The sequence below is a fragment of the Bos grunniens genome, chromosome 19 (genome assembly GCF_055505025.1).
Source record: "Bos grunniens cultivar Pamir isolate PY7600 chromosome 19, Bosgru_T2T1.0, whole genome shotgun sequence".
NCBI classification, from domain to species: Eukaryota; Metazoa; Chordata; class Mammalia; order Artiodactyla; family Bovidae; genus Bos; species Bos grunniens.
Window position 1 is genome coordinate 51182368 of NC_141183.1, and position 16660 is coordinate 51199027.

General features: G+C 42.2%; 2 protein-coding genes, 1 long non-coding RNA gene and 1 pseudogene across 45 annotated transcripts in view; all 4 read left to right on the forward strand.

Moving 5' to 3' along the window:
- The window catches only part of PPM1D (protein phosphatase, Mg2+/Mn2+ dependent 1D), a 61194-nt gene extending 57892 nt beyond the window's left edge, over window positions 1-3302 (forward strand). For both annotated transcript variants that reach the window (XM_086360556.1, XM_086360557.1), the window contains exon 6: window positions 1533-3302. In XM_086360556.1, the coding sequence (XP_086216682.1) occupies window positions 1533-2090 (558 nt within the window). In that variant the 3' untranslated portion in view covers window positions 2091-3302. The remainder of the gene's footprint in view (window positions 1-1532) is intronic.
- Window positions 3303-4353: 1051 nt separating this feature from the next.
- On the forward strand, window positions 4354-8311 carry LOC147352640 (uncharacterized). Its single transcript, XR_015148307.1, has 2 exons — window positions 4354-5754; window positions 5867-8311. It is a non-coding gene; the product is annotated as an uncharacterized LOC147352640 (long non-coding RNA).
- Window positions 8312-13029: 4718 nt separating this feature from the next.
- Window positions 13030-13130, forward strand: LOC147352641 (U6 spliceosomal RNA; annotated as a pseudogene).
- Window positions 13131-15629: 2499 nt separating this feature from the next.
- Window positions 15630-16660, forward strand: part of BCAS3 (BCAS3 microtubule associated cell migration factor) — a 591361-nt gene continuing 590330 nt past the window's right edge. For 25 of the 42 annotated variants that reach the window (XM_086360511.1, XM_086360508.1, XM_086360525.1 and 22 more), the window contains exon 1: window positions 16202-16270. The gene's annotated coding sequence lies outside the window, so the exon portion shown is untranslated. Of the gene's footprint in view, window positions 15877-16201; window positions 16286-16660 lie in introns of those variants that run through there. The other 17 variants (XM_086360509.1, XM_086360527.1, XM_086360524.1 and 14 more) reach the window with 3 other exon arrangements.

Genomic DNA, 16660 nt, shown 5'->3' on the forward strand with positions numbered 1-16660 from the left:
GTTGCAAATCCTTTTTCTATATTAAAGCAAGATGAACCTTTAGTCAACAATTACTTATGGTGAGGTATAGTTTTCTGTGATCAGTCAGTACATGCTTGTGATCAGGGTAGACATTGGAATCAACCTAATGCAGAGGGGATAAATTCACAGACAGGTTGTCGTTGATATTGCTGAAAGCCACATATGAATGTTCTAGAATAGAGACTGTTCTGTTATCCATGCTCAACACCGGTACTTCGAAATAAGACTGCTGCCCAACATCTAGTCAGTGTTAAAACAGATAAGAATTGGGCTTTCCATAAACCATGCAATGTAAAATAAATAGATGAACCAGTGACCCCAGAAAGAAAGAAATATACTTAGGTTTTTTTTTTTTTTTCTTAAGGGTCTTTCCTGATGGTCCAGTGACTAAGACTTCAGGTTCCCAATGCTGGGGACCTGGGTTCAATCCCTGGTCAGGAGACTAAATCCCACATGCTGCAGCTAAGAGTTTGCATGTCGCAACCATTCTGCATGCTGCAACTCAGACACAGCACAGCCAAACAAATCAATAAAAGCATTTTAAAAAGCATGGCAGTATTCTGTTGGGGGCAGTACTACGTTAGGAATGTCAGAGTTTCTCATCTCTAGCCTCCAGTGGACCTAAAGTTGGTTTATTTTTCTTAGTAAAGCGTGTTCATGTTTATGGTTGAATTGAAATGCTTTTAGATTCCTACAGTTTCCCTTTTTCTTCTTAATTCTAGAAACATTAAAGGAAACATTACTTTTATAAATATGCTTTTTTATAAAGCACTTTTTCAAAAGGTGTTTATTCCTAGGGAATTTTATATCAGAAGGTGACTAGTAATATATCTTTATTTACCATTCTAAATACAAAAGGATTTACTTAGGCTTTTCGGAAAATATTTTATTAAATTTGATTTGACTGAAAGAGGAAAGATTGAGGGAAATGATACACATTTGGGGAAGAGGAAGTATTTATGCTTAAAATTTGCCCTTGAGAAAGTTATTAAAATAGTGATTTTATAAACTATTAAAATAGGGGAAGATTTTTATTTGATAGGAACAATGTCCTCCCATCTCTTGTGTGGAGATGGGAGGAGATTCCGAAAACATTTAGCTTCGGGGCACTGCACCTAAAGCAGTGCACACCGTGCCTCCCAGTGAGGCTTTTAAGCAGCAACCTGCAAGTTCCACGTGACTTTCGTTTGTATCTTTGCACGTTGCCCTAGCCATACTTAGCACAGTCCCATATATCCTACTTTCTCAAATCCCAGAACAGCATCTAGTGTTGAGGAGATGGGTGCAAAGCAACAATCTGAATTTCCATTGTGACAGAATTGCTTTAATGTCACACTTTACATTTTCCACACTACTAAATATTCAGAAATTAAATATAGAAAGTAGGAAATAAACCCCCCAAGTAAACAATTTTGTCATTTATTCTAATGAAACCCTTTCATTTCCCCAATGGTTAAGCTGAATTCTAGGACAAATTATTTCTCACTTGGTCTTACCTTCCTGTTTTTCAGCCCCTGGAGGAGGACCCATGGCCAAGGCTGAACTCCAAGGACCATATACCTGCCCTTATCCGTAGTAATGCCTTCTCAGAGAATTATTTAGAAGTCCCACCTGAGATAGCTCGAGGGAATGTCCAGGCTGCAGTCATATCCTCAAAAGATCCAGAGCCACTAGAAGAAAATTGCACTAAAGCCCTGACTTTAAGGATACACGATTCTTTGAATAATAGCCTGTCCGTTGGCCTGGTGCCTACCAATTCAACAAACACCATCACGGACCAAAAAAATGTGAAGATATCGAGCCCGGGTCAAATGAAAGCCCAGGAAGTTGAAAGAACCCCTCCGGCAAACTTCAAAAGGACATTAGAAGAATCCAACTCTGGCCCTCTAATGAAGAAGCACAGGCGGAATGGTTTAAGTCGTAGTAGTGGTGCTCAGCCTGCAAGCCTCCCCACAACCTCCCAGCGCAAGAACTCTGTTAAACTTACCGTGCGACGCAGACTCAGGGGCCAGAAGAAAATTGGAAATCCTTTACTTCACCAGCACAGAAAAACTGTTTGTGTTTGCTGAAATACGTCTGGAAATTTTTTCCAAACTTCTTAAGAGGGCTCTTTTGAATTTGGTGCCGAAGTTGAACTTTTTTTAAGGGGACAAAATAAAAATAGTATGAATTTGACTTTTTGGAATTCAACAATTTTAGCCTGGCCTTGTACTTGCTTGTATTATAAATGTGAATTTTGTAGATGTTAGGGTGTAAGTTGCTGTAAAATGTGTGTAAATTTGTATCCTTCACACAAACTCAGTCTGTTACTCTGATACACAGTAAATGTAACAACAGGGCTAAAGGTTTAAAAAAAAAAAGAATCTATTAGATTTTAGAAATACATTAAAACTTTTAAAAATGCTTATTAAGAAATTTGTATGTCACTTGTGATGAAAACTACACAACTTTTTAAAGTAAATTATTAAGCAAACTGGAAAAGTGATGTATTTTCATAGTGACCTGTGTCCCACTTAATGTTTCTTAGAGACAGCTAGTGTCTTTTTTAAATTATTTTTTATTTCTAATTTCATAATCCAGAACTAAATTTTTCATAGAAGCCGAAGTGTTGAGCCATGCAAAAGTAGCTGGGTGTTAGTCTCCTTGTCCTAATTAAAATACTATGCAGTATCTCTTATTTCATTCAGTAGCATTTTTTCTAAAACATTAACCATCATATTTGCTCACCAGATCTTTGAAGTAGAAGGAGGTATGTTTGCCTAAAGAGATGCCCTTTTCAATCATCCCAGACATTCAGTGGCATTAATAAGTCTTAAAGTAGTTATATCCTCTTCTCGTGTTTGCATAAAATATGTGAAGTTTTTCTTGCTATTTCAATAATGGATGGTGCTGCTAATTCCCAACATTTCTTAAATTATTTTATATATCGTACAGTTTTCATTGATTATATGGATATGTTTGTTCATCTAATAAATCAGTGAACTGTTACTGATGTTGCTGAATTATTGTTATTGGTTTGTTTTAATGATATATATTAACTTTGTGTTATGCCATGATCAAGCTTTAGAATAACAACTTAAAATGTATGTAATGTTCATTTTTGCACTCTTTAATTTTAACGGAGAGTACATCAACTCAGGCTAAATATACAATAAGAATATGATTAGGTCAGTTATGGTTTATAAGTTATGGTTTGTAAGAATTTGATGAAATATTATGTAGCAATTGAAAGTGAATAAAACTGTATTATTTGAAAAAACTAAAAGGAACTAATACTGAAATACTAAGAGTATGTCGTTTTGGTGTGATGAGTTGCTTTACAAAGAGAACTTTTGAAAATGTATGACTTTAGAATAGGACTCTGAATGAGACCTCGAAGAGTTAACTCATGCATTCAGCATTGACCATGCACCAACGGTAGGCTAGGAACTGTGCACTTGGAAGCATACTAGCTGTAAGAGGATTAATTGAGAACAAGTGCTCCAGGTGAAACATTAATCTTGGCTAGTTTTTCAAGACTAGAGATAGATCCTGGTGGCTCAGACAGTAAAGAGTCTGCCTGCAATGCAGGAGACCCAGGTTCGATCCCTGGGTTGGGAAGATCCCCTGGAGAAGAAAATGGCAACCCACTCCGGTATTCTTGCCTGGAGAATCCGGTAGACAGAGGAGCCTGACAAGCTACAGTCGATGGGGTTGCAAAGAGGTGGGTGTGACTGAGCGACTAACGCTTGCAATTTCTTTTTTCAAGACTAGAGTTTGTTTTTCAGATCTTTTCAAGATAATGAAAGCAAGTAGCAAACACTTTTGGACTCATTTTTTTGTGAAAGATTTTTTTCATCTTTATTTTTCAGATCAACTTTTTAATGTAAAAATGTCAGAATTTTTCCTAGATTATATTTTTAGTATAATAGAGTCCAGTTTCATACCATACTAGTAATTAACTTTTTTTTTTTGGTATGTGTTCTAGGGCTGTTTTTAGGCCTGTTCTTTTAAGGAGGTAAAGATGTCATGCAATCGCAAATAATGTTTTAATGTTTCTATTTTTATTAAATTTTATTTGCTTATCACATATAGATCAGAAGTGTAATGCATGATGGAAACTTCATAATGTATAAAATGGGTACGTAATGAATACACCCTCACTTTAGTCCTCAGGGTAGCCAACAAGTCTACACAAAGACCTACAGCTTTACATGTATTTTTCTCTTTCATATATATCTTGGAGATTTTTCCATATCAGAACATCACAGAGCCTCATTCTTTAGTATTCTACCCTGGCTATGTTATTTAACTATGCTACTACTTAACTGGGTCTTCCCAGGTGGTTCTTGTAATGCAGGAGACGAGAGTCTGACTCCTGGGTCGGGAAGATCCAGTGGAGAAGGAAATGACAACCCACTCCAATATTCTTGTCTCAGAAATACCATGGACAGAGGAGCCAGCAGGCTGCAGTCCATGACTTCACAAGAGTCGGACATGACTTAGAGAGTAAACAACAACTACTACTTAACCATGTCCGCTGAAAGGAAAACAAACACAATTTCTTTTACTGAAGGTGCCAGATGTGTGGGTTTTCCTATACCAAGAAATGCTCCAATATTCTGCAGATGCCAACTGGGTGTCCTACAATTTATTGACACTGTCCATCGGATCCCACAGAGCTCAGTCTCGTAGTGCTGCCTACACTTAAGATACCAATTGCAAGTCCCAGATTGTCACCTACGTTTCTCCTTTGTTGTTCAGTCACTAAGTTAAGTCCAGTTCTTTGTGACCCCATGGACTGCAGCATGCCAGGCTTCCCTGTCCTTTGGTATCTCCTGGACTTTGCTCAAACTCACGTCCATTGAGTCGGTGATGCCATCCAACCATCTCATCCTTGTGTCCCCTTCTCCTCCTGCCCTTCATCTTCCCCATCATCAGGGCCTTTTCCAATGAGTCCGTTCTTCTCATCAGGCCAAAGTATTGAAGCTTCACCATGTCTTTCCTATGAATATTCAGGACTGATTTACTTTAGGATTGACTCGTTTGAGCTCCTTGCTGTCCAAGGGACTAAAGAGTCTTCTCAAGCACCGCAGTTCAAAAGCATCATTTCTTCAGTGCGTACCCTTTGTTATGTTCCGACTCACATCCATAATAGCTACTGGAAAAACCATAGCTTTGACTATAAGGGACCTTTGAGGTGGTTGCGGCACAGGTTGCTGCAAGCTCTTCCTGCGCCAGACCCTTAGTGACCTTTGGAACAAGGAGGGTGAGGGTCCTGGCACCTTTCCCCTCGGTGCAAGTTTTCTCGAAGCTTTTGCTAGCCAGGCCTTGTGGCCGCCTCCGTGAAAACCACTCCTGGGTGCAGCCCCATGTGGCCGGCTGTACTGTGCCGCTGGGCCAGACGATGGCCAGGAAGCTGCTGCTGAGGGCCCCTGCTCTCCGTGTCCTCTGCTTTCCAAGCCCCCCAAGCCTGCCCTGCTGCCTGCCAGCCCATGAACACCCGCCACACTGGCTACCGAGTCTTCTCCGTCAGCTCCGTGGCCGCCAGAACTGAGGTAGCCAAGCGTTCTGCTGCTTGCTGCTTGAAAACATACTCAAGAGATGAGTGTTCGTTGGAAAGGAAAAGTTGATTTATTCAGGACGTCAGCAACCTGGGAGAAGGCCGACTAGTGTCTAGTGTCGAAAAGCCAGCTCCAAAGATTCTGCTTGACCATGAAAGTTTTCAAAGGGAGAATCATTTGAGGAGGAAGGGTAAGTGTCTTCCTTATCTTCCCCTGTGCAGACTTTCTTCTGATTGGTCAGTGGTGAGGTAGAAGGTTCCAGGAATCTTGTGCTCAGCCTTAAAATACCATTCTCCACCCAGGTGGGGCCTCATTCCTACTGAAGAACTCAAAGGACGTTGTTATACGCCTTGAGGAGGAGCCACGACCCTGCCCCGAAGCTGCACTATTATTTCTTGACTGTTCCTCCTTTGTTTCTGCTTCCCCTCCCTTCCCTGATAATAAGCACCTGTTTAAATCTGCGGAACTCAGGGAAGGTCAGGAGGCTGAATGAACCCTGTTTCCTACAAACAAGAAATGGGGGACACGGAAAGGAGTGTATCAGAGGGTATGTATCAGGTAGTTATATACGCCCCTTGGGGAGGAACTAGGACTCTCTCATCACTGAACTATTGTATCTTGACTGCTTTTCCATTGTTCCTGTAGTCCCTTACTTCCTTAAATGTCATGAGTTACTGACACCTGTTCAAGGGCACGCATTGCAGCCAGGCTTAGATTACACAATGGCTTGGGCCAAAACTGCGTCTCTTCTGTCGAGAAAACCAGGCTTGGTTTTCTTTCTCCAGGGACTCCCTACCCTTTCTGTTCTTCTTTGTATCCTCTCTTTTTTGAGATCTTCTTTTTTTTCCATTCACGTCAAGAGTGTTCATAATTGCTTGCAAGCGCATTTGTGCAATTTTGCTTTAAAGTGTCAGATATGATTCTTTGTCATTTAAGTATTGGCATCTGTTGATTTTTGCATGTGAATTGAGATTTTTCCTGGTTCTTTATATACCACGTGATTTTTAAAAAATCATTGATTTTTGGCTGTGCTGGGTCTTTGTTGCTATGCATGGGCTTTCTCTAGTTGCAGCAAATGGGGGCTACCTTCCTTGTGGTGTGCAGACTTCTCATTGCGGCGGCTTCTCTTGGTGCAGAGCATGAGCACTGGAGCGTGTGGGGCTCAGCAGTTGCTGCATATGGGCTCAGTAGTTGTGGCTCGAAGGCTACAGAGCACAGGCTCAGTAGTTGTGGCACACGGGATCCTGGACCAGGGCTTGAGCTGGTGTCTCCTGCATTGCAAGGTGGACTCCCAACCCCTGGGCCACAGAAATCCCTACCATGTAATTTTGGATTATATCCCAGATGCTTGACTATTATGACACTTTATTTAGCTCTTATGGAGATCATTGATATTTTTGTTTTAGTAGGCAGTCAATCTGGTTAATTCATGCTGTTACAGTAAAGAAAGTGGACATGAGAGAATGGTCACTTGCCACGTCCCAGGCAAGTCCCGAGGATGGCTGCTAAACGTGGGTTCTTGGCTTCATGAGGGAAAGGACTCAAGAGCCAGTCATCGTAGAATGAAAGGTTTATTCAGGGAGACACTCCACAGACAGAAAACCGGCCATCTCAGAAGGTGGGAGGTTGTCAGTTTTTATTAGGGTAATGAGTGAGAGGATTATTCCAACTGTTTTGGGGAAGGGGCAGGGATTTCCAGGAATTGGGCCACTGCCCACTTTTTGGCCCTTTATGGCCAGCCTTGGAACTGTCATGGTGTCTCTGAGCAAGTCATTTAGCTCACTGATGTATTGTGCGTGTGTGTGTGTGTGCTCAGTCGATCAGTTGCTCAGTTGTGTCCAACTCTTTGGGACCCCGTGGACTGTAGCCCACCAGGCTCCTCTGTCCATGGTATTTTCCAGGCAAGAATATTGGAGTGCGTTGCCATTTCCTTCTCCAAGAGATCTTCCTGATCCAGGGATCAAACCAGCATCTCTTGTGTCCTGCATTGGCAGGCAGGCTCTTTACCATTAGCACCATCTGGGAAGACCCGCTGATGTATTACAATGAGCATATACTGAGGCTCAAGGTCTAGTGGAAGTCAGGCATCCGCCATCTTGGCCCCACCTTGGCTCTTACTAATCTATATTGGCTCTTCAATGGCTGTCATTCTTTTAAAGGTTGTACCCTTCCCATTCCTGTCTCAGTGCTGCATATTTTAACACTCCTTCCGTGGGTTGTGGTTTCAGTCTCGATTCATTTTCCAAATCCTTTGCCATTGTGTAATTTTATCTGTCCCTTGTATGTATCACCCAGGGGCTAGTTTGGGACCTGGGCAGTGATCTATTTGCCAGTTTAGTTCTCAGAGTCTTTGATATGCTGATTAGGATAAGATTCATGCTTAAGGTATTCAGTGGAATCACTTTCCAGAGCTGCCCCCTCTCTAGAGTCTCCATGAGCTTTCCCTTTCTTTGGGGGTTCCTCTTTTTCAGGCAGAAAGCTGAGGTTCAGGGACCATGCACTTCTGTCATTGTGACTGCATTTGGTGTTTAAATGGATTAACATCTTTGAGTCTTGGTCCTCACGTGTAAAATGCAGAGCAGCATACTACAATGACTGGTATATAGAGCTAAATAAATGTTTCCTAATATTAAATTTTTAGCTTCTCAAAACTGTTACTACAGATTCAGTTTTCACTGATTTAAGCAAACTTTATCCAAGTTTATGTATGTGAAGGGGAAATAAATTATGCCATGGGCATCAAATAAGAGTTGATGAAACTAATTTTTGGTCTTCAATCAATAGTTTTAATTTCTAGTGTCTTTAAGTATAAATGTGTGTGTGTGTGTGTGTGTGTGTGTTGGTAAGTCATGTCTGACTCTTTTGCGACCCCATGGACTATTGCGTGCTAGGCTCTTTTGTCCATGGAATTTCCCAGGCATGAATACTGGAGTGGGTTGCCATTTCCTTCTCCAGGGGATCATCCCACCCCAGGGATCATCCCACCCCAGGGATCAAACCTGTCTCTCCTGAATTGGCAGGCAAATTCTTTACCACTGAGCCACCTGGAAAGTCCTTAAGTATAAACACCAGCTCCAAATTGTAAGATAAATTGTTGGGGTTCTGACACCTAATTTTTCCTGTTAGTGAATAGAGTCTTAAGGGGAATATAAATGAAACACAAACAATCCCTTCTGTTAAAGAGTTTACATTTTAGCTAAATAGGCAATGCAATTATACATTAATCCTGTAGAAAAGTTACAGAGTAGTACTAATGTGTCAAAGATAAAGGGCAACCATACTTCATGGTTTACCTTATTTTCCTTTGGCTTATTTATTTTTTCAGCCACACCATGTGGCATATGGGACCTTAGTTCTCTGGCCAGGGATCGAATCCATACCCCTGCACTGGAAGCACAGAGTCTCAACCACTGGACCACCAGAGAAGTCTGTCTTAATTATTAATAGAGCCTCACTTCATGAAGCTTTCCTAGCTAGGATGATAAATTAATGACCACTTTATAGATAACAGTTTTAAGAGAATGACAAAGTGAAAGAAAATTATCACTGTATTTTCACAAAGTTGGCTGGGCCTGAGAATGAGCAGAGTGGGCTAAAGAGATCTGTGGGTTAGGCTGAAGGCACCAAGATAATAAACAAATACTTAGAATTTTGAATAGCAATGTGGGAAATGGTGTTTCAGAAACCACAGTTATCTAGTAATATCCAGGGCAGAAAAATGGCAGGCACTGTTGTAATTAAATAGATATGAAGTGATATAACCTTGGATTATGTTGGTTTTGCAATTCTAAAGTTTCAAATTCTAATTTTTAGAGATTACCACAAACGATAGTGTGCAAAAGTTTCAGCCTAATGGACGCATCAGAGAATGCCCACGGAGTGAATAAGTAATATACTTGTAGTCACAATTGGAGGATTTTAGAGAAATATAATGTTATTTTCATTTCATTTACTTTTTAAATTGATTTTTTAATGGGCATGTAATTGTTTTACAGTGTTGTATTAGTTTCTGCCGCACAATAGGAATCAGCTATAAGTATACATATATCCTCTCTGTCTTGAGCCTCCCTCTTACCCTCCCCAGAGAAATGTAATTCTTTTACACATTCATTAATTTTATTTATTTACGTATTATTTTTGGCTGTACTGGGTCTTGGTTGCTGTGCACGGGTTTTCTCTAGTTGTGGCGAGCAGGGGCTACTCCTCTTCGGGGTGCTTTGGCTGCTCATTGAGGTGGCTTCTCTTGTTGCAGAGCACAGGCTCTGGGGTGCGTGGGCTTCCGTAGTTGCGGCACACGACTTAACTGCTCTGTGGAATTTTCCCAGACCAGGGATCGAACCCATGTCCTCTTCATTGGCAGGCAGATTCTTAACCACTGGAACACCAGGGAAGTCCAAAATGTAACTTTTTTAATAGACATTTTTAAAGAGCAGTTTCAGGTTCGCAGCAAAATTAGAGCGGGAAGGTACAGATTTCCCACATAAGTCCCCTGTTGTTCAGTCGCTCAGTCATGTCCGACTCTTTGTGACCCCGTGGACTGCAGCACGCCAGGCTTTCCTGACCTTCACCAACTCCCGGAGCTTGCTCAAACTCATGTCCATTGAGTCGGTAATGCCATCCAATCATCTCATCCTCTGTCGCCCCCTTCTCCTCCTGCCTTCAATCTTTTCCAACATCAGGGTCTTTTCAAATGAGTCAGCTCTTCACATCAGGTGGCCAAAGTACTGGAGCTTCAGTTTCAGCATCAGTCCTTCCAATGAATATTCAGGACTGATTTCCTTTAGGATTGACTGGTTGGATCTTCTTGCTGTCCAAGATACTCTCAAGAGTCTTCTCCAATACCACAGTTCAAAAGCATCAATTCTTTGATGCTCAGCTTTCTTTAGGACCGACTCTCACATCCATACATGACTACTGGAAAAACCATAGCTTTCACTGTACGACCTTTGTTGGCAAAGTAATGTCTCTGCTTTTTAATAAGTCCTCCACATACAAATTCTGTTCTCAGGGCGTGTTTGTAGGTCCAGTTTGTTCATAACAACTCAATTAACACAGCTGGCTATACAGTACTGTACTGTAGTATGTTTATAATGCTTTTCACAAAAATAATACATATAAAACAAACACAAAAAATAAAGACAACATTTTTAAAGTTACAGTACAGTACCTTGAAAAGCACAGTAGTACCAGCTACATCCCTGCTGCTTTCACACTTGTTTCCAGACCTGCTGGGTGTGAAATAAAGATACTGTATTACTGTATTCTATACAATACTGTGCAGTAAAGTACACAAAAGCACAACCACTTGTAGAGGACGCACGCTCATGACAATGTACACCTGATGCATGAACTAACCTACCTTATTAGACATACAAATGCACGTTTGCATCTCTGAACGTTCACAACTTGCGGGTTGTATGTAGGTGATTTACACTGTACGTCCTGCCTTAACACATGTACAATCACCCTTGCTATCAAAATGCCCAACCAGAGAGAGAAGACTGATGAGCGTGATTTTTTTTTTAACCTCTGTGTTTTTCCTTTTTTTTTTTTGGCCCCTGCTCCAGGCTTACAAGATCCTAGCTCCCCTGCCAGGGACTGAACCCGAGCCCTTGGCAGCGAAATCGTGGAGTCCTAACCACTGGACTGCCAGGGAATTCCTCCTTTGTTTTTCCTTATACTTGACTGACAATTAAATATTAATGTTCACCATAGTTCTATGTGAAATCAGATTATTTCACCACTGCTTAAATCACATAAGTATTGTCCAAGTGTTTCTGTGGCCAAAACAAGTGAGGCAATGGCTCGTTTGAGGCTAAAAAAAGAATTCTAATCCTATCAGACAAAAATAGAGGAGACAATATTAACTGATCCTGATGTTTGCTTTGCTTATGGATAGTTCCTTGACAAATCTCAAACTTTTGATTCTGGACTGCAGGGCCATGGGATTTTAGTAATCAGTGATTTATTACAATGGGCCATTATAGCAACTGGAAGAAAACAGGACTCTAGCTTGAAGTTACTTTTACACTGAAAATGAGTTTCCCAGCTGGGATTGCTCAATCCAAAGAAGAGACTATTGAAAAGTTTCTCCATGACCCAGTAACCTGAAATGACTCATGAACTAACAATATGTACTAAGCCTTCCACAAGTCATGTTCATTCAAAAAATGATTACCACAGGACTTACCTGATGATTGGGTTGGTTGTGAGTCCGCTTGTTAACAGAAAGGACAGGGCTCAATCCCTGGTTCGGGAATCTTCCACATGTTGTGGGGCAACAAAGCCCACGCGCCACAACTACTGAGCCTGTGTTCTAGAGCCCGAGAGTTGCGACTACTGAAGCCCGAGTGCTTTCGAGTCTGAGCTCCATAACAAGAGAAGCCTGCGTGCCGCAACTAGGGAGCAGGCCCCATTTGCTGCAGCTAGAGAAGGTCCAAGCACAGCGGTGAAGACCCAGCACGGCCAAAAAGTTAAAACATGATCACCACAAATTGTTTTCTATTTGAGGCCCATGAGTGAATCGCACACCATCTCTGTGGAGAAAAAAAAATTGGAGTAATTACAAATAGCTGATTTTTTGTTGTTGTTTTCTCGGTTTACTGCAGCACTTTTATCTGGCAATGACGCATTGCTGGGGCCTAATGTTCTCACATGACAGTGGAAAACCGAGTCTGTTGTCGTCAAAGAATTGAAAATTGCACACCCAAGCCTTACATAAAAGGATGAATAAATATACAGATGTGAATGCAAACTGTTTTCCAGTTCAAAGCAGATAACAAGCCACTGTGTTCTGGCAGGAAAGCTTCAATAAGAAAGGAAAGTAGGTCCTAAGGCTTGGAACTTTCTAATCCTGTAATACGGACAGGAACTAGTTAATTTGTACACATTTCTAACTGGTTCTGAGAATTTTATTTTTGTAAAAAATATTTATTTATTCGGCTGTGTTGGGTCTCAGTTGCAGCACACGGGATCCTCATTCCATCATGCAGTGCACAGGGTCTCTAGTTGTGGTTTGCAGACTTAGCTGCCCTGCAGCATGTGGGGGTCTTAGTTCCCCAAACAGGGATCTAACCCACACCCCCTGCATTGCAATGAGGATTCTTAACCACTTCACCACCAAGGAAGTCCCAAGCATTTAAAATTTATTTACACCTCATAAAAATCCCATGAGGCTGATGCTTGCTTAGGCAACACACACACTCCAAGTGGGAGAAGGCAATGGCAACCCACTCTAGTACTCTTGCCTGGAAAATCCCGTGGACAGAGGAGCCTGGTAGGCTGCTGTCTATGGGGTCGCATAGAGTCGGACACGACTGAGCGACTTCACTTTCATTTTTCACTTTCATGCATTGGAGAAGGAAATGGCAACCCACTCCAGTGTTCTTGCCTGGAGAATCCCAGGGACGGGGGAGCCTGGTGGGCTGCTGTCTCTGGGGTTGCACAGAGTCGGACATGACTGAAGTGCCTTAGCAGCAGTACACTCCAAGTGGAATGATACAGAGGAGTTTAGCATAGCCCCTGCACAAGGATGACATGCAAATTAATGAAGCATTCCATATTTTTCAGTTATTGAATGTGTGTTTTTGTGTATTCGATGTCTTTGCAAAGATGAAGTAGTATAAAACATGATGTAAAATTGTACCAATTGATACGGAAATAAACAGTACCAGCATTAAACTTTTCAAAGTTTTAAAACTTAAAAAAAATATACTGGGAATTCCCTGGCAATCCAGTGGTTGGGACTCCTTGCTTCCACTGCAGGAGCACAGGTTCAATCCCTGGTCTAGGAACTAAGATCCCACACGCCAAAACAAAACAAAACAAAACACCCAATAAAATAAACAACATACAAAACACACCTCCTACCAAACCATCACATTACTAAAAAAAATCTTAGGAGGAGCATAATACTCTTTTTACAGTTTACAAAGGAAGAAACCAAGTCACAGAAATTCTCCTTCACTAAAAAATGTATGACTTCAAGAGGGTTCATCAGATCCATAAAATGGCATTCCTCAGTTCCTCAAGCCCAAAACACAGGCAGGATCTTTGATTCTCCTTTTCCCTTCTCTTATACATCCAACCCATTATCAAGTTCTTTCAATTCTGTCTTCCAAAATATTCTGAAATTGATTACTTTTCACTCTACTGCTTCATCTCTAGCCCCAGGTCTAGATAGCTCTCCCATGCCTCCTTACTTGACCCATGGCTTCCACTCTTGGCCCCTCCCTAAAGACAGTTTATTGTCTGTTTAGTAGGTATAATGGTCTTTTAGACATGTAAATGTGATCATGACACTTCCTAGCTGGAAGTCTTCCAATAGATTCCCACCCTAGGATAAAACTAAAACTCGTTATAATTCTATACACTATACTGGATTTGGCCACTGCTTACCTTTCCTAACTAGTTTGCTATCATTTTCTACTTAATCTACTTTGGGGTTTTTTGAACACATTTATTTAGCTATGCTAGATCTTAATTGTGGCACTCGAACTCTTAGTTGCAGCCATGTGAACTCTTCGTTGTGGTGTGTGAGATCCAGCTCTCTGACCAGGGGTTAAACCGGGCGCTCCTGCATTGTGAGCACAGTCTTAGCCACTGGACCACCAGAGAAGTCCCAATCCACTCTGTTTAGTCATATTATTTTTCCCATTCAACATTCATTGCTTTCTTAAGGCCTTTGTACCTGTTGTTTGTTTTGTCTAAACTGCTTTTCACTCAGAGCTGCTGAAAACCTGCTTCACTGAAATCTTGGTTCAAATGCCATCTCCTTAGAGGCCTTCCTTTACCACATTACCTAAAATAAGCTGTCTCTTATCTCTATTTATCTGGCTTATTTTTTTCCCCATAGCATTTTACACTATTTGAAGTTCCCTCTTTGTCTGTTTATTTCTGTCTTCCTATCAGAGTGCAAATTCTTTGGTTAAAGAAAGACACATTGGTTGACTTATTTATTGCTGTATCTCCAGAGTCTAGAACATGACTGACACTTAGTAGGTGTTCAGATATTTATTGATTGAATGAGTTTGTGTTTATCATATTTGTCTCCTTGTTTCTTCCATAACTGAAGAGGAATAGTGAAAGAGTTACGGAGTTTAAAAATGCATATACAACAGTTAGACTGAAATGCTTTGTACAAATACTAGTTACTCTACTTGTGATTGTTACCTATTGGTCTCCTCTGGATTTCGTCTTTATTCTTTTTTGTGGGTCAGAGACAACATGAGAATAATAATGATTTAATTAACTACCTCTGAATTTTGAACTATCTGTTGTATTCAGGCCTGTTAGGTGTTAAGGGAAATTCAACAATATGAAAGCCTTAAGTCTACTCATGCCTAGGTGGAGTTTAACTTTCTGTGGGAGAAAATAAGACATACCTTAGGGAAATAACCGAAAAAAAAAATTTTTTTTCAGAGACAACAAGTAAGCCAGGGATAGTAAAAGATCAAAAAGAATTCAAAATATTGGGAAAGATTCCTTCCGTATAGGGTTTCATGTAGGAAGCAAATCATAAAAGACTGATGGTGCTGGGCATTTGTGTAGTGAAGAAGATAAATTTCCTCAAAATCTTTCATTAGCCTAATGTTCAAACATTGGGCTGATAAATATCACTTTGGGTGTCCTTTTTTACTGGCACTAATTGAGCGTCATAATCAAATGGGTGGCTTCTTGGCTATATCTATATTTATCTCTCCAGCACCTGATTAACTGCATATTTCCGGTGAGACAGTTTAGCGACTAAACTTTTTCCTTCTCATGGTGCTAAAACCTTTTTAAAATTTTTACTGAGGTTATCAACACCTCTGTTACAAACCCCATGGCTATTAATGATCCATAGTCTCAGGGGACTGTCAGAGGTATTAAATTTGACAGTGCTTATGAAGTGCTTAGGTCTTAAACATAACAATAAATGTTATTATTATAAAAAAAGATGTCACTGACGGAATGACACCAGGGAGATCTCCATCTGTTCCTTACGGGAAATGTAAACAAGTGAGGAAGGAGTCAGGCGTGGTCCACCACCTAGGTCAAACAGACAACATGACAGCCGCACCCTTCATTCAGATCACCACCCCGGCTCGGGAGCCCACCGGGGGAAAACCAGCCTCAGCTCCCGGAAGGTAAACACATCGAAAAAGGCGGGGCAGAAGGCGGGTTCGGAATGGCTGAGTGGCCAGCGAAAAGTGATTGGCAGCTGCCATGTCCACGTGCTTTGAGCTTCGAACCAGCTGTCGCGAGAATTCGATGTAAACACACCCGTCCCGGTGTCGAGTCTGACTGCTAGCCTGCGACGCCCGAGTAAGAGGTACGGGCTTCTGCAGCAGGACGCTTTGTGACTGGGCCACGAAGGCGCTGGGCACAGAGGAAAACAGACGTGTTTGTAATTCCCCGCCACCCGCCTGCGTTCGCAACCGAACCTGACACCTCAGCTTCACTCGAACTCTACATACTGTTTTGTTTTCCCTCGAGCCCCAGCGGATTGGGTCAATTCAGGAGGCGGGCCCGCCTCTTTCCTACTTGCTGGTTGGCGAAGCTGACCCCTGAGGGCGGTGCCCGGCTGCGGCCGGTGTGCTTCTGGGATTGGCTGGAGAGGTAGTTCCGCTGAGGCGTGGTAGGAAGTGGTAACCGTCAATCACGAGGGGGAGACTCCAAACACTGAGCCTTGAGCTGGAGCGCAGCGTTTACCGGCGGGGCGGCCGGTGAGAGGGCTGACGGTGCGGTGTGGCTCGGGGGAGGCTGGGCGAGGACCAGGGCCGGGCAGCGTTGAGGCCAGGGGGTTTGGCTGGCGGGGATTCGGCGAGGAGGGGCTGTGGAGGTCGGAGGGGGAGGGGAGGCAGGGCCAGGGGCCAGAGGGCGGCCGGGGGCAGCGGCGGCTCGGTGTTGGAGGTTAAGTGGGTAGCGCCGTGCTGATGTCTTTCAGGAGAGTGGGGCCTGAGGGGCTGGCGAGGGTCGTTCTCGGGAGACAGGGTCCTTAAGGACAGTTTCTTGGGAGCCTGTGTTTCGAAAAATAAAGGGTGGAATGGAAATGAGAGGGCTGAGAGGCTCGAGGTGAAGGTCCCTTCTGAGGAAGGGGTCCCTGGGCTAGCTGG